A 17,662-nucleotide genomic window follows, 5' to 3' on the forward strand; every position below is an offset into this window, starting at 1 on the left:
TCCCAGAGGGCAAAGGAAAGATGCTCCCATCTCATTCTGGAAATTAAAATATGTATTTGAGACCAACCCACCCCCCTCCCTTCAAGGAAAGCCCTCCAGCAACTGCACTGCACTCTTGACAGCGCGCATCCTGAGACCAGCCTAGAGCTCATCTGGAGTAAATTGGCTGCAGATTTGCGTCACCCTCTTCACAGCCATTTCACCCAGTTGTGAAACTTCATTACTTCAGATTCAGAGGATGATGCTTTTTTAGACTTTCAGGGGGAAAATGCAGAATACATCAGATTCTTAATGTTATCTTTGTCAGAGGAATTATTTGACCTAGGGCTCTCATCACTGAAGGCAGAAACTGGCTCCAAGTAATGCGTTAATGTGAAGGCTGGTGTGTAACTAGGAAAACAACAGGAGATCAAAAGGAATCTCAAAAAGCCAAGACTTACACACACTCCTTACTCCTGGGCAGGAAAAAACAAAAACAAAAACTAGGCTTATCCTAGTCGTTTGGAGCATCTTTCCATCTGCAAGATTGCATCTGTTAGAGATAGCCTATTGGCACCAAAAATAGGCTGCTTCCTTCTTTGCTGAAAGCCACCTAAAAACGGTGCCCCCGATAGTTTAGGTAAGTGCCAATCCTCAAATAGAGGCTGAGTTTAAAGTAATACTTTCCATTTAAAAGTTCTGTGCTTTAAGAGGGACCATCAAAGCATGGCACCAGGCTAACCTACCACAAATCCAAGCAGAGCACACACATCTGACTCAACACTGCTATCCTGTTCTTGTTACATGTGTGTGCCCTGGTAAGATACAAAAAAACTTTTATTTACATTTTTTCATGTCTTTGTTGCACTAAAATGATCCCTCTTCTGTCTCTCTGGAAAATCGTAAGCTGGCTGCAGTACAAGAGCAAGGTTTTACTTTTGGTCAAAGTTACCACCCACAAACTCCCACCCCACCCCCCACCCCCAAAAAGCACCCCAAAGTTGTTTACATTTAGTACCTGCCAGTCAGATGTAAGCTGTGTGGCTCACAGAGTGTCTGTGACCAAGCTCTTGAGTTTGTACTCTAGTGCAGCATTTGCTACAATTATGGAGTCACTGCTGACAAAAAAAAAAAAAAAACAAACAACACCCTTTCCATCTTGTAAAGTTGTCAGGAGGCACCTGATTTTGTACTTATGATCCTCAAGGAAGTGGGACAGTTAAGTTTGCCTTTTAGTTCCAAACATTTTTACTCGAAAGAAAAAAAAGCGGAGGTGTCAAAATGGGAGAAATTAAGACAATTAATTCCTGCCTTAAGATAAGCAAGCATGGTGTGAGTGCAGCATCTGTATACACAATAAATGACTGAGCAAAAGGGATTGCATTCATCCAGGTGCCTCCTGACACTGTTGTTGAACAGGCTAAAAGGGAATTTTAAGAGTTTACAGTTTGATTTGTCTCACTCCTCTTGCCTGTAGATCAGGCCAAACATCAAGCATGTTGGGAGGGGCACAATTTAAAGCAACACTATTTGACCAGAAAGTATTTTCCAGCAATATACAATGCAGAGTGACAGAGAGCAAGTCATGCCACAACAGACAAGATGGCAAATAGCTTTCTGTAGCTTCTGACATCAACAGGGGTTTTGTACCCTTACCTGCTCACAGGTCTGTATAGAGGCTGTTTTGGGCAGAAAATGCACAATGCTGCAGGAAGTAAATCAATCCCATAAAGCTCCAAAACTGTCAGTTTATGCATCTAGATCAGTTTCCTACTGTTTCTTTTAAACCCAAATCCACGCCTTATACATATGCTGCTCAGCAACACTGACACCCGCTGGATTTCCCTCACACCATGGTGGAACACAGGTCAGGGCATCCTTCAGAGCTTGTGAAGTTCCTGACGTTTCTAAGAGGGAAATCAAAGAATATCTTGAACAAGGTAAGCAACAGATTTTGAGGCCTCAGAGCCTCTGCAAGCAATCTCTTCCATACAAGCGGTACAGGACAGTGTTGCTAGCACCAGAGCAAACCCACCCTGACTGGAGACACTTGGAAGCCTGCTCTTCAGGGAGGTCAGAGCATTTCTCATTGCTTAGTGTTGCAGAAAACTGAGCCCCTCTCATCTTTAGCTGCTCCCATAATCAGTCTAATCCCTTTAACCCCAGCAACCTTCATCAAAAAAAAAAAAAGTTATATATGAACCCAAACAGAAAAAAAATATTTACAAAGTTTGTACAATATACACATCTGATTTTCTATGGGACACACTGCACCAGAAGAAAGAGGGCCATGGCTCTGAAACAAGTCTACATATCAAGTGCTGGAACTACTAATGGAGACTTATGGAAACCAGTCTTTAGTGTTCTGCTAGAGCATAGGGCTTTTCTTATGGCTCCTGCAAAGGATGACAGGCTACTCTTTCCTTCTGGAGCTATGCTGCTGCACCTAATCAGCCCAGATTTTAAGTTGGTTTTGTTTTAAATACAGTATTTACAGTGTGGGTGAACTGCAGATGCATATCAACTCCTCCAATTAAAAAAAAAAAAGTTGAAAAAAAAGTAGTATTACCAATAAGTTTCACCTCCCAGCCCTGGCCTTGAGTACTTGGGGAGGAGGAGAGGGGGAAGAGAGGGGAACTTTGACCTGAAACCAAAAACAGCTGTTGATTCCTTGGGCTGTGTTGGAAAGGTGATATTCTGAATGGTCTCATAGCATAAGGCACTTTGCACGAATAAGTAACAAGCTCTTTAGCTTAAAAACAGATGAGTAAACAGGGAGAAGTTGAAATGCACTCAGTCGATGGTTGAAGAATTTGAAATCGCAGACAAGCTTGTGTTCTTCAAGATTCTTCTCTTTCCAGGGTTTCTCTTCTTCCCTTGCTGCCCCTCCCACCCAAAGAAAAAAAAAATTTAAAACCAGCAGTTAGTGCAACTAATGTTCAATCAGCACACAGTGCAAACAAGTGGAAAAACAAAAAGACATTCCTCCTTTCATCTTCTTTCTTCCTTGCTGCCAAATTTAAAAAGAAAAAAGGCCAAGCTCTTTAGTCTTCATAGTTCCGAAATGAAAAGACGAAGAAAAACCCACAAAGAGAAGGGTATCCCCAAAGAAATGATGTGTCACAGATGTGGATCAAAGGGCTTCACCTTCTGGCATGTGTAGTCAAAGCCTTAAAAAACAAAAACAAAAACAAACACCCACAGTTAAATCAATTCTATGCAAAACCAGAATGTAAGTAATGAATCACACTGACTATGTAGCTGCTCCGGAAAAGCCAATGGCATTCAGAACAGCTCATCTTCAATCACTGTACCTCAGAAAGAAGTGCTACTATTACCCAATTATACCCAAACGGCTCAACTACACACTTGTTTACTGTCATTAAGTGGTGTACAATTCTCAGACAAGGTTAGAGCAGTCCCCTTGAAGAAGGCACCCAAGAACTTTGTCCAGGTTCATCATCTGATTTGTTTTGTCTATGCACTTATTTATTTTAAAAGATTGATAAAGCAAGGAAAAGGTTGCAAGTCATTTTGGCATGACTAGCAATCTGCTTCTTTGACAATTTTTGTTTTTGTCAGCTGAGATTAATTTCAGTAGCTTCATCAGTATTTTCTAATTCACGATTTCTAGGAGAAAATACACAACAAAATTACTTTCAACCCAAACAATGTAATCTCTTTATGTTGCATAAGATAGCACCTTAACTAAAAACAGATCAAACATCACCCTCTATTTGGCCTGACTGTAAGAACAACAATTTCCCTGGATTGAAAAAAAGAAACTGACTCAGCATTCTTCCTCAGACAGCGATCAAGAAAAGCCACACTGCTAGACACCCTGGCAGTGAAGCCTCTTTTTTTTATGCTATGTAGACCTCAAGTGGCAATGAAGATGAATTACAGCTTTGCTACCTACTACAGTAGGTTCTATGAAATAAAGACAACAAAACATGAGGCACCTATAGCTTGAACTTGTTCCTTTCAGCTGCTGAGGTGATTAGGCTTTTCTGTTAATGCCAAAGTCTTAGAGATCCATTTTCTCTCCTGGCTTTTTTTGATTACCACCTCCCTTTCTGCTGTCACCTACTTCTCTTCTTAGCTAACCAATACAGAAGGAATTCTTTAGGCTAATAGCAGGCATCCCAGCCTCTCCAAACACCAATCTACCCACCCTCACTGACAATCTATTTCAGACCCTTGTTTTCACATTCAGACACGTTTGGCACATCAGTTTCCCTCTTCCCCTGCAACAATATTCAGGCCAGCTCTTCTTTTATCCAACACAACTTCAGGAAGGCATTTACATACGCATATGGTTACTGCTTCTCATCTTCTACAGGTTCACTGTGGTATTCTGCCACATACAGGCTCTTGTCAATGTTGCTTGGTATGGGTTTAATTTCAGTTCCCAACTGCTCCTCAATACTTTTCAGGTTGAATCGATCATCATAGGTGATCAAGTTGATGGCCAGGCCAAGATGACCAAAGCGACCTTAAAAAAGAAAAACAACCCTGAGTTGATACTGAGTGATAGAAGATCGATTGGAAAAGTCTGCAGATTCTGGTGTTCGTAACATTGCCCTCTGATGGTAAAAGAAAATCCAGACCCTGCAACAGGTCTTTGAAATCATTTAAGGACTTTTGTACTACTACAGGAGTAAGAAAAAGCAAGAGGTTAAAAATGCTCCAACTGCACATATTCATTAATAACCAACTCAAAGTCTTCTACTACAGTACACATGTCCACCCTTTATTAAAGAGACAGTTATTGAAGAAGCCTGAACTACAGAGTTCAAGTACAGAAAAATCTAAGGTATTCAAAATAGTTCACGTATATTAATAAAAAGCAAAAGCCAATTCAATGCTAAGGAAAAAAATCACAGTTACCAAAGTTGTTTCTAAAAGATGCTTCTCCTCTCACCTGATCTGCCAATACGATGGAGATAAGTCTCCGCCAGCTTTGGGAAATCAAAGTTTATCACCACGTTCACAGCTTGGATATCAATACCTCGGGTAAACAGATCTGAAAGACAATTCAGGTCAAGAATTATGTTGATTTAGGGTAGAAAATTTAGGAACAATTAACACTGGCCAGCGCTAGTTTATAAATATACGCTGTCCTCGTATCAAGGCATTTTACATACAATTCTGTTACAGCTTCTTCTTGCTCTTTATCCACTTTAAGCGTAATGCAAGAAGAATGATCAAGCCCTCAGATCTTCAGATCTATGCCAAAAAAGTAACTAACATCAATCCAGTTTTTGCATGTTAGACTATTTTTGAGTAGGTCATCTTATACAAGCACCTCCTCTAACATGGCAGATGTTGCCATTGTCACAACAGACTTGAGATCTGAACTACATCCCACCAGCTTAGCTATTTTTATTTCACTTCAAGTTGAGTTAAGACTACCCAGATGCATGTAACAACTGTCATGGTACAGCCCAAACATGCTGTACTGTGGATAACTCACATCATATACAGACCAATCACAACTACAGATCATTTAGGAAAGATGAACTATAGACATGTAAAGAATCAGCAAAGTGTAGTTCAGTAATCCTAGCCACAGTTACACCTACAGTTGTTTTTTCCTAAAGCTTATGGCCCTACAATTTACAGAGCACTTGTGAGAACATACAGAAAACATAACTGAAGCAGGAAACATTATCACAATAAAAGGATTTGTTAACAAGTTGCACCTTCACAGTTTGTCGCAGAAGACCAAACCCATATGCCTAAAGGAGTGCAGCACTCTGCCCTACACACACTTGACAAAATTCTCTGATCAAAACATTAACTCGCTTCATCACAAATCAAGTTACCTGGCTCACCTGGGCTACTGACTAATCAGATTTCTATTCACAACCTTCATAAAAGGAAAAACATTTAGGAACTCTTACCAGTGCAAACAAGATTGCGGCATAAGCCATTTCGGAAATCGTGGAACACACGATTGCGGTGCTCCTGGAAACATGTAAAAACAAAAAAACAGCTGTGACTTTCAGATAGGTATTCAAGTTACAAACACTGAACTTCATTCACATAAATTCCTTCCCCTCATCACTACTGACAGCTGAGTCAAAGCTGCTTGTACAATTTCTTAACACTTCTTACCCATATATTCTAAAAAACCTTTTGACAATGCCTTTTAGTACACTCACCGATAACAAGGAAATCAAGAGCGTGAATCTTGAGGACACGTGAACTAATCTACAAGTAACAAATTCCTGCACCAGCGAAGCTGCAGACATTTTTCATGGTTTTGTGAACTAGGCCACTGGAGCTCAAACACTATGCAGCAGTCAATGCCTTCCAGCAAGAGCTTCGATCAAAGCCACCTCCCTGCCTTCTCAGATCCCCCTACAGCCACAGTGCAAGATTTAGTGCTTGCAAAGCCAGGCTAGGCACTCAAATCAGCTGAGTATTGTTATTTCTGTTTGTACTCCTGAACACCACATGAACAGCTACGCTAAACACTCTGGAAAGAGGCTTAAATATGGGGGGAGGAGTCTGAAAACAAAACTGAAGCAATAGCAAAGCAATACATGTCTAAGTTTTTGAAGACCATGCAAATTTAAAGCAAGTATGAGACTTAATTCAGCTACGTGCTACGTCTGTGGAGTAGGACCTGAAATCACGTAGTAGCAGGACATAGACCACTGTAACTTCATACTCACCTGCCTCATTTTAGCATGGATATAGAAGCAGGAATAGCCCAACTGGGAGATCTTTTTGGCTAACAATTCAACCCGTTGAGAGGAGTTGCAGAAAATGATCGACTGGTTAATCTGGAGCTGAACATATAAGAAGCGTGTTAAGTAAATGCAGAATTTCAGTAACAGATGATCTAAGGCAGAAAGAAGGCAAGACAGGTGCCGCAAGTAATTCATACCATATTTTTGTACAAGAGGGAAAAAAGGTTAACACATAACAAAACTGCAAGGCAAGTTTTGTTTGAGGCAAACACACTTATTTTCAGCTTCAGCTTATATAGTATGATTAGCAGAGTATGACGAGGAAAAAAATCTGTCACTCTGATTCTTATTCTTGATTTCGAAGGGAACAAAGCATTTGTAAGTTCTTAACCTGACCTACGCTGCTTACCCTGGAAAACAGTGTATTGAGGCAATGAACCTTCTGACGCTCAGTTACATAGGCATAGTACTGAGTAACTCCCTTCAAGGTTAACTCCTCCATCAGATTAATCTCATAGGGTTTCTGCAAATGGGAATTCTGAAAGATAAAGATAAAAATAAAGCATGCATATTTATATGCAAAACAGCATAAGGACTTCCCATCCTGTAGCACATTCAATTCTTCCATTGCAAGTATGCACTAACTAGCCAATCTTTATGCCTGTCACTAGACAGGGTAGGTGAAATTTCAAAGGATTACTTATAAAACCAAGGCTAAACATGCCAGGCTAAACAGGATCACCTTCTAGAAGCAAATCAACACAAATAGCGTTAACTACCGAATGAAGAGGAAAACAGTGCATCGCATGCAAGAATTACATGTACTTCCCATTAACGTTATTTCTGGACAAAAGTTGTTTCAAAATTGCTGTCCTACACTGAGGCTGGTATATTAAACCAGAAGTGTGGATGCATAAATAAATGAGCAACACCCACTCATGCAACTTAGGTGCAACGTCACCACAATCGCATGTAGCTGAATCCAACTACACTCACCATGAATTTCTGTACACTCAGAGGGAAAGTGGCTGAGTAGAGCAAAATCTGTCTGTTTTTAGGTAGCGTAAGAATAATGTCTTCCATTATTTGTACAAAATCTTGAGACAGCAACTTATCTGCCTGTAAGAACACAAGCACAAATGAGTAAGTCAAAGAAGTAGGGCAATCTTTCAGTTTCCTGGTAGCATCACGCTGGAAAAGAAATACAAACGCACCAGGAATATCCTCCTCCCTACCTTCACAATGGCATCACCCCTCTAGAGCAAATACCACATCTGACTGACATGTGAACATGACATCTGATTTAGTTTCTGAAAACAGGATACATCAGTAAAAGGAAGTTTACATTTCCCAGTTTTCAATACTGAATCAAGCAGAATCAAATTGAAGAAATTCAATTCACTATGAACAGATACCAAATGAAACACAATCCTTCAGTTCAGAATAAACCGCTAATCTATTTCACAGTAACAGTGTACAGAAAAGGCAAACCTTCCTAGGCCGTCTTCTTGGAAGTTTTACATGCAGAAAAGCTCTTACACCCAAATACCTTCTCAAAAACAGCAAGAAATTAATTAGCTATAACTTTAGTATCCCTAAGCAAAGGTATTTGTTGTTGTATATACTGAGGTGGCTGGCTGAGACACATCATTTGTTTAAATTGTTAATACTCCAAAAGGTTTAATATGAGCAACTTGCCTCATCCAATACTATCATCTGGACATGCTCAACTTTTGCTACTCCTTTCTTGATGAGATCGAGAATTCTGCCAGGGGTAGCTATCACCACATGCACTGTAAGGTTAGAAGAGAAAAAAAAATAAGGTGATTAAAACAATGTTTCCAGCATTCAGAGACATGTTTTATACCAACAGATTGAGTGAATGACTGTATACAAACATTGACTAAGACATAATACGGTCTGTTCTGTAACAAGCATAACAATAACACAGACATAACAAAAAAGCAGAAGTTACAATGCCACACTGTAAAAGCCCAAACACCAACTGTAGCATAGCAAAGTGCTCTGACCTGTATCATCAAGCCTCATTATGTCATCTCGCAAATTGGTTCCTCCTGTTGTTGCCATCACTTTGGCACCTCCCATGTGTTTGCTGACTTGGATACAGATTTGACTGACCTGCAGGGCTAGTTCACGGGTGGGAACAATCACCATTGCTGGAAGTTAAAAGTGTCAGCATGAGTTACTAATAACACATTACCAAAAATACTTCTCCGTAGAGGACAGAGATTTCATGAGAGCCATACTTCTGCGACTTAATGTAGATATCTAGTGTGGAACTCCAAAACTGCAGAAATTGCTTAAAACAAGACACATGCCATGCAAGGGTTCTATATCCCTTGATATTCCCTCCACATGAGTCACCCAGCCACCGTGCTTCTGTGTATTACTCCAAATCCATTTTCCAGGGCAAGACAGTGAAGTCCACTAGACACCTTCAAGTTTTTAAAAGAAGCTGGAAATTTAAAATTCCACTTTCCCTCCACCACTCCCTATGTACTTGCTTTACAAATATCAGCAGATAACCTACACTGCTGCATTTTGTCAACCACTTTTAGATTCAAGTCTGCTGCACAGCGACCAATACTATTACCTGGATGCAGCCATGGAAGACCCATGCCAACTGACCTTGTATGTTGTCCTTCTTTAAGTCTAGCCGTTCAAGTAAGGGAATGAGGTAGGCTCCACTCTTGCCTGTTCCATTTTTCGCTCTAGCCAAGATATCCCTACCAGATAAAGCAATGGGGATGCTCTCCTCCTGAAATGCAATGACAGTCAGCATGTGAGCAATCATGAGCCATGCTCATTAAAGACTGGCCAAATATAACTCGCCTTGCTATATGACGTTAAATCTGTTCCATGAAAGAGTATCTTGCTACTGCAAGTATTGTGGACTTACACACAGCAGGAGGGAGTTAAACCTAGCAGCAAAGAGCTCCCTAGCAAAGCAATAGCTCTGCTCCCAACGTCTCACATAAAGCCCTCTTATGACCAGACAGGATGAGAACCAGTGCTCGGGTACTGCAGGAATTGTGAACCCATACAGACGCATTAGTAAAAAAGTGAAAAATTAGGAAAAACTGGGAGGAGACAGTGAGAATCACTAGCAAACTCCCCCAGTGGGAGAAAACGCCCACATCTATCGTAACACTGGAAAGGCATCAGCCCATGTAATTTCAAACCTGCATGTTTCTGTGATACACTTCTCAAAACCAGCAGGCTTTCCTTTTAAAACTTCAGCCATTCAAAGGCCACAAGTATTTTTCATTTGCTTTCTTTTACAGTGGTATCTAAATGACCCAAGTACATTCAGCCTTTTAATTTGGAAAAGCTGACACATTAGAATCTGTTCTAAAGCAGATAAATTAACAAAAAGCCATATAAAATGGTCTGGATGTCGGGGGGGGAGAGAAGGGAGGAGAAGAGTTCAACACCACACCCACTCCCCTAAGTTTACATACATTAACATTTACTTATGGAATCAGCCCTAGAAGTAAAAACAAGATGGAGAGACAGAAAAAGTAAACTTACTAACACTCTCTCCCCTATAATCTCCATTATGACTCCTTCCAGATATTTATGATTACAAAAAAAAAGCCAAGAATGGGTGATACAGATATCTTAGTAACAAATAAAGGTATGCAACCTATGGCAGACCTGTTTTCCAGAAAATTTACAAGAATACCCCTGTACTCACTGCAACTACTTATCTGAAGGATGCTACTGAACATGGGATTGACATACCAATGCCTCTATAGTTTCATTACCCAAATGGAAGCAAAATTCCACTGTTCAAATCCCCAGTTTTCAAATCCCCAGTTTTCCCAAATCATGACATAAATATCTGACATTTAAGCACAAGAATTTCAGAGTTTATAAACAATTAAGCTGCTGCTTATAACTAGTCTGTTTTAACAACCTGAATAGGAGATGGTTTTTCCCAGCCCATTTCAAAAATTCCCATCAGCAACTCCCGTTTCAAACAGTAATCTTCAAACTCATTTCCTTTTGTGGAGGTCACGTCCTAAATAATCACAAAAAGCACATCCATAAGATTAGGTCATACAATCCACAGCTGTAAATCAGTCAGACTCAATGAGAGAGTGCTGATGCAAGAAGATCACAAAGCACATTTCATTACTACACAGGAGTTCCCACTAATCTGTGCAACACCATACAGCAGAGAAGTAAATATTAACTTTCCAATAACCAACTACAACACTGTGCATACACTGACGTATTTTGATCTCCGTCTTGCAGGAGCCATTGACAATTCGCCTCATGCTATAACAGTAAGGAAGTAAGAAATACACAGTCTACTCTGTTTTTGAGCTTTACAAGAGAAACATCTCTCCTGAGCAGTTTTAAGAGAATTAAAACAGCAATTCTTCATTAAAAACAGGTTAGCAATAGCTGAATTGCCTTTGAATATTTGATTACAAGCCCACCGCAGCTTCTCCCACAACCTTCGTTCACATATTTATTCCTGAAGTTCAAACGTCCTTACCGAAGTTTTGATTCTCAAATCCTTTGGAGGGAGTTTTAAAGTCTTCTTCCAGTCATCACCAGGTCTACCGAAAAAAAATCTGGTTTAATAAGTTTATTTTGCATCATGATTTTCTTAGGAACAGTGATTTAACATGTAACATTTTCACCTCCTGAAAGCTAAAAACACCTACGCATATGAGCTCAAGTCCTCTCTGAGCTAAGCGGATACAACAGGCAGGAAACTGTAAACACAGAAATTCACCAGTCTGCCAAGCACAAGAGAATTTGTGAAATCTTTATCCAGTCATGATTCAAATCCCATTTTTAGGGCACTGAATTGATCCAGTAGAACAGACTTAAAACTACACGCTGACATGTTCATAATAAAGTACTGAGGTATAATAAAACCACAAAACTATAGTTCACTACTTCAAAAAATAAAAACCTCATGCCCAAAGACCATCTATTCTTTATCCGTAATATAAGAAGATGGAAATACTCTGGGGGAGAAAAGTAAGTAAATACACACTCCACTTGTTGAACTGTTTTTTAATTTTGCACCAGAACTTGGAATGAGTCCTCAAGTATTCCATTTTGCCATTATGCACTAAGGTATTTTCTTCAAAAATAACTGAATAGCAAAAGAAAAGTGAATGTTGCTCAGGGGCAGCAGAGAATGACCCATTACTGTACCACACAAGTCTCGTAAGTCTGTCAGAATTTCCAACCAGCACATTCACATTTTATCAGCATGCTTCCTAAAACACAGTTTGATGAGAAAAGAGAGAAGAGACGCATACAAGGGTGTCACAGCGGTGCTGTATTATCTCAGCTTACACTTTGACTAATTAAAGTTCAGCATTATACTGGGGAGAGCACACTACTTTTCCAAATCATTGACAAAAAAGATAACCGACTTGAAAGAATTTCTCACCACAAGGGAGATCAGCAACAAACTGAAAAGCATACAAAACTGGACTAGGAATAGGCAATGTTTCCTCCTGTCTCAAGTATCAGTTCCTTCCCACTCCCCAACTTCCTTCTCATACCACTTGAAATGAGCAAAGAAAACAGGATGCTGCTGCTCAGTGGGCTGCCTCTGACAAGCAGCTCCCTCTGAAAAGTTTCAAATTCAATTTCCACAACAAACACATTGCTAAGATAATTGCCAGAAAGCAGCTCACACCTGGAAATACAGCTTTTGTTTAGTAATGCACATCCTAGGACACTGCTGTCATCAACATCATAAAACAACAGAACAAAACTTTTAAAACACAAGTACCCAAGAACGCTTTCCCTTATAACAAATTTTGACATTTTTCTTGCGGCATTTGACACAAATACTTACTTAATAGTGGTGGTCATACTCTGTGCTTGTTGTTGAGTGCCATTATTGATTGTGTTGGCATTTTTCAGCTGGTTCATCTGTTGCTGAGTCTGTGTGCCTCCACCTCCTGGGCCCCCGCTGGGTTTTACAGGGCCTCTCAATTGCCCATTCTGACTGGATAGACCCATTATAACAGGGTTCTCTGTTCTGGCCGTGCTCATGCTTCTGTTTTTAAAGATGTCTTTTTAGACTTCAAAACTTTGAAAGTCAGTACAGAAACTGTAATAACAGTTTATTAGACTCTCCAAAATGAAGAGATAAATAAGTCTTGCTCAATATATGAGTCCTTTATTGCAATGCAGGCAAGCACCTGTAAGTCACTCAAAAGTAAAGTAGTAACTTGCTCTGATGCACTGTGGATCAACCTTTTTTTTTTTGTAAAAAAAAAAAAGCCCTCTATCAAAGTTGAGTTATATCAGAATTCACTCGCTTCACTCTGAAAAAGAAGCAGACAATAACAATTAATATATGGACTTCTGAATATGCAAATCCTTCAGTTGACTTCGCTATTTTAAAATAGCCTGCAACACTGCGTATTATCTAAAAGTCACCTCTTCCCAGGCAGCACACAACACAGGATTTGTTTTCCTTTTTTCTCAGTGGAATTATCAGAGACATATCAAACTTTTTTTTTTTTCCCCTTGCTATAAAGCTGAGCTTAGGTCACCAAAGATGACTTTGTAAACAGCTGTACTTTCTTTCAGGAGCATTCCAGCTAGTAACCACTTGAAAAACAGTACCTAGACTCCCCTGTGAAGTAGGCACAGATTACCTCGATTGCTTTGCCTGTTCTTGAAACTCCCCCTCTTCTGGGACACAGGGAAGCAACGATAAAAACCTAAGCAACATTATGTACAAGTTTTCGATAAAAAACAAAACCACAATATCAAACGGACATTAAAGCAAGAACTGAAGAAATCCTGAAGTTACTCTGATTGTCCTTTTCATGTAAGAAATGAAATTGAAATGATGATAGAATTACGATAGAAATTATGACGTTATCTGTGAAAACAAAACTCATCCTCCCCCAACTCCAAAAGTTAGTTCAACCAACTTATTCATAACCTTTTTTTTATCAGGCATTGATTTAACACCGTTTAGAATATTGAAACGAATGATATTATGCTGCTGAAACAGAGTAGAGCAGCTTCTTGTTGAGCCTAAACATTTACACCAGGAATCAGTTAGCCTCCTGCTTGATGTTACCTTCCAATCACCAGTAAAAACCCACATCGCACTCAGGGTTGGAACTAGATGATCTTCAAAGGTCTCTTCTAACTCACATCACCCTATGATTCTAAGATAACATTTAGTACGCATGACTTAGTATCAACACTGTATTTAACAAGTGTTGCCAAAACTGCAGAGAAAAAACACAAAGTCTGCATCTCACACACTGAAAATATAGCCCAGAGATGAAGAACTCCTTACAACAATATCAGCCAGCCAAGACTCGTAATACAAAACCTTTCAAAAGCAACCGAAAGTAAGCTTGCTTGCCTGTACAGTTTCTGATTGTAAAGCACTTGCAACTTAGGAAGTGCATAGGAAAAGCAGGTTACTGCTTGCTAGGGTGGAGTGCTCAAAAGAAAAAAAAAAAAAAAAGGCAATTCCCCAGTGAATTAAACATACGTCCAAGAGCACTTCAAGAGAATGGAAAAGGAATGCAAACTCTTCTCAGACTTCCCAGCTGTTTCCAAGTGCATCGATTAGAGCTCTGCAGCAAAACTTTAAAATCAGTAGAAATAAGATATTTCTCCTAGTTATCTTCCTGACTAGAAGCACGGTTATGGAGTATCTCTGAAAAGACAGCTCTCCTTCCCATTAACTTGGTTAAAACAAAAAAAAAAAGCAAAACAGAAAAAACAGATCGTATAAGGCACCACGGTCACGTAACAAACTGTGACGAAAGTGGCAAAGATCACCCCAATATTTTTAGCAGAGAAAACCTCTAGTTCCCTTACAGCCTCTCACTCGCAGCTACGCTTCAAAAACACGAAAAATCAAAAAAAAAAAAAAAAAATACACAAAACCTCGCCAAACCCAGCGAGCCGCCGCGCTGCCGGCCGCCAGCAGCCACCATTTCGCAAAGCGGAGGCCCGACGGCGCAAAGCACCCCGCGTTACGCCGGCCCCCGGGCGGGCACAGCCCGGCAACCACCGCCGGGCCTCTCCCTTCTCCCTCACCACGACAGAACCGGGCCCACCGGGCCCCACCGGGCGCAGGCCGCAGTGCGGGCCCCTCCGCGAGGCCGCCGCCTCCCGCGAAAAGCAGCTGCGCCACACCGGCACCCCCCCGCCCGCAAACAATGGAGCGGCCTCACCCGCGGCCTCCCCGCTCCTCCCGGCGGCCAGCACCGCCTCAACCCGGCCCCACCGCCCCGCCACGGGGCCCCCGCCGCCTCCAGGCCCCGCTCGGGCCCCGCCGCTCCCGCGCCGCGCCTCAGGCCGCGAGGCGAGGCCCGGCCCGGCCCGGTAACCACGGCGGCGGCTCCCCCTTTTTCACCGCTCCCCCGAGCTCGCTCTCACCCCGGCAGCCCCCGGCGTCGCTCACCGCCCCCGGCCGCGCTCCCCCTCGCCCAGGTACAAAATCCTCTGGCTGCCGCTTGGTGCCTTGTTATGGCGACTCGACGCTCCAAGATGGCGGCTTCCTCCTTCCTCCCGTGCGCCCTCCCCCTCCCGGCAGGGCAGGGCAGGGCGGGACGGCCCCGCCCCGCCCCGCGCGCACGCGCACGCACGCACGCACGCATGCGCGCGCGCGCGGGCTCCGGGGGGGGGGGGGGTCACGTGGCCGCGCGGCTGTGGCGGCCCGGCCCTGCCGCTGGGCGGCGGCCGCGGCCCTGGGCAGCGCGGGGCGCTCGCTGCGTTTATTTTTTTATTGCTCTTTTAATTACCAATAAAATGTCGTTATTTGTACACACTGCCTTTACCCATCCCACCGGGGGGCGAGTGGTTGCGGTGTTTTGCCGAATTGCACCAAAGTGGAGTCCAGCCTCCAACAACGCACTGAGTTTAGACACACAGAAAATGGTAGTGGAAAGCTTATTTCAGTTATTCTTTAATTTAAAAGGAATCCACTATTATTTTTTTTCTGTCACAGCACAATCATCTCCATCAGGCCTGGCGTACTCAGTTCAGACACCCCTGCCTGCTTCTCCCAGACAACAAGCCTCATTATTAAACTCCTTCCTTTCATTTATTCCCCAACTCTTTGCCCTGCTGCGGCTGCCAGCACCCCCTGCCCCATCAGCTCTCATCTCCTGAGGCAGTCAGGACGCTTCAGCTTCCCCTTCCAGCCCCTCTCCCTCCTGATGTGCCCCACTTTTCTTCCACATGCTTCTCTTCCATGCGTGGCAAAAGAAGGAAAGTGAAGATAGGAGTCCTGTGCCTTCCCGTGCCAGGAGTGGGATGAAGAAGCTGCATCCCCTGTGCCATGCTGGGCAGGCAGCAGTCACTGCTGGCAAGGTCCCTGTTCCACCGCACGGCAGTCTCAGTGCCCGTCATGGTGCAGGGTGCAGAGCTGGGCATTGCATTTCACCCTGAGATGCTCAGGAAATAGCATGCACCAACCCTAAAAGAACAAATGACAACAGCAGTTAACGGATCGGTAAAGCTGACTGGTGTGTAGGCAGCACAGAGGTCACCAACCTTCAGTTATGGTAGCAGCAAATGAGGTGACTGAAAAAGTGAGGAGAGGGGATTCAGGAGCCAGAAGCGAGCTAGCTTTTCTCAAGCAAAACTCAGAAAGTCAGTGTAGTGTCAAACTGGCCAGTAGAAATACTTGGTCATTATACAGAATAGACCATCTTCATATTCAAGTAGTGCATTTTTTATCATCCTTATGTACAGCTGAATAATTTCCTATTATCAGAATATCTTATAAAAATTAACATTGTATGTTGGTGATAATACAAGAATGGTTTGCTAACCAGAGAGTGTACCCGTAGCAGAGTTTGGACAGGCACTGCCATGCACTGACACCAAAGCACTCCTCAAATATTTATTGTTGAATCTTGTTATAATTTTATTTTTTATTTTATTTTTTTAGGTTGCTTACCTGCCGGTCTCCTGTGGAGTGACATTATTCTTAATTTAAATTCCTTTTCTCTCCATTTAATTTTCTTCTATAACCTCCTCTCTGTCATCTTTCCCAGCGCAGCAACACATGGATCCTGTAAGTCACCTCGTCTGTGGTAGCAATCACACGCTGCAGCAGTACGTGTCTACAAGGGAATTTGTTGTTGCCTATGTCCTTGGAGCGGGCTCCCTGGAGCCTCTTCATCTGCAGCCCACCTCTCAACAGCCTGGGAGGTGCTTCCCACCTCCGTCTCCCTGCAGGCACACCCTGCAGATGTCCCTCTGACCTGGGAAGTTCAGCATCACCACCAGCCCCTATGCACCTACCGCACCTTACTTTGCACCATACTTTTGTTCCGCTTGCAGGGCAGACTTGGGGGGGGGGTAACATTTGCTGATGGTCAGAAGCTCTCACGGGCGGAGCTAGTCCCAAGCACACATTGCCATGGGGAGCACCACCCTCTTTGCTAGCCCTCAAAGGAAGTCAGTGATGCAGAGTGCTCCACCCTCCAGTTCTTGCTCAATTAAAACATCCTTCATCACCTTCCCAGGGGCTGGATGAGCACCCAGCGGCCTCCCTCCAGCACCGCTGAGCTCTGTCCTCTCCCCAGAGAGGGAGGGGGTGCCCCAGTGAGCAGGTACACAAAAAAACGTCCTCAGGGGCTAGTGAGGGCAGGAGGGAGGGATGGCAGCGCTGTCCTTGTGCAGCAGGTCCCTCCTCGGCATTCCTGGCCAAGCCAGGAGCGCCACGCTGCTGCTAAGAAGCACTAAAAGCAGGTAAAATCCAGTGGTGCTCACCAGGCCGACACCTTCCTCACTGGTGCAACTCCTGCCAGCCTTCTTGCTGGTACAGAGGCGCTGGTGCAGTTGTGCCCACCCTCCTCAAACCTCAAAAAGCAAAAAAGCTCTGCCAAAATACCAGCTGTAATACCACTCTCTCCTGCTGACCCCGACTGGAGATTGTACACTATGAATCCACTGCTACAGCAGCAGTAGGACAGAACACTTAT

At 42.8% G+C, this 17,662-nt stretch overlaps 1 protein-coding gene and 1 long non-coding RNA gene across 4 annotated transcripts; both read right to left on the reverse strand.

Annotated features, from left to right (window-relative positions):
• Positions 1 to 1,203: 1,203 nt before the first annotated feature.
• DDX6 (DEAD-box helicase 6) lies at positions 1,204 to 15,269 on the reverse strand. Of its 3 annotated transcripts, none has more exons than XM_084495830.1 (14): positions 15,130 to 15,269; positions 12,538 to 13,012; positions 11,209 to 11,287; positions 10,621 to 10,725; positions 9,330 to 9,459; positions 8,711 to 8,857; positions 8,375 to 8,473; positions 7,677 to 7,795; positions 7,090 to 7,218; positions 6,663 to 6,779; positions 5,886 to 5,949; positions 4,904 to 5,005; positions 4,291 to 4,474; positions 1,204 to 3,149 (listed from the first exon to the last, which is right to left on the reverse strand). In XM_084495830.1, the coding sequence occupies exons 2-13, from the start codon at positions 12,735 to 12,737 to the stop codon at positions 4,299 to 4,301; spliced, it is 1,467 nt and encodes a 488-aa protein (XP_084351956.1). In that variant the 5' UTR covers positions 12,738 to 13,012; positions 15,130 to 15,269; the 3' UTR covers positions 1,204 to 3,149; positions 4,291 to 4,298. The 3 variants fall into 3 exon arrangements, with proteins under 3 accessions (XP_084351956.1, XP_084351955.1, XP_084351957.1); XM_084495829.1 differs by having other exon boundaries at positions 15,105 to 15,256; XM_084495831.1 differs by having other exon boundaries at positions 11,209 to 11,272; positions 15,105 to 15,255.
• A 483-nt stretch (positions 15,270 to 15,752) lies between these two features.
• Positions 15,753 to 17,210, reverse strand: LOC311422415. Its single transcript, XR_014685328.1, has 2 exons — positions 16,633 to 17,210; positions 15,753 to 16,146 (listed from the first exon to the last, which is right to left on the reverse strand). It is a non-coding gene; the product is annotated as an uncharacterized lncRNA (long non-coding RNA).
• Between the last annotated feature and the right edge of the window lie 452 nt (positions 17,211 to 17,662).

This window comes from Aythya ferina (genome assembly GCF_964211825.1).
Source record: "Aythya ferina genome assembly, chromosome: 22".
Taxonomy (NCBI): domain Eukaryota; kingdom Metazoa; phylum Chordata; class Aves; order Anseriformes; family Anatidae; genus Aythya; species Aythya ferina.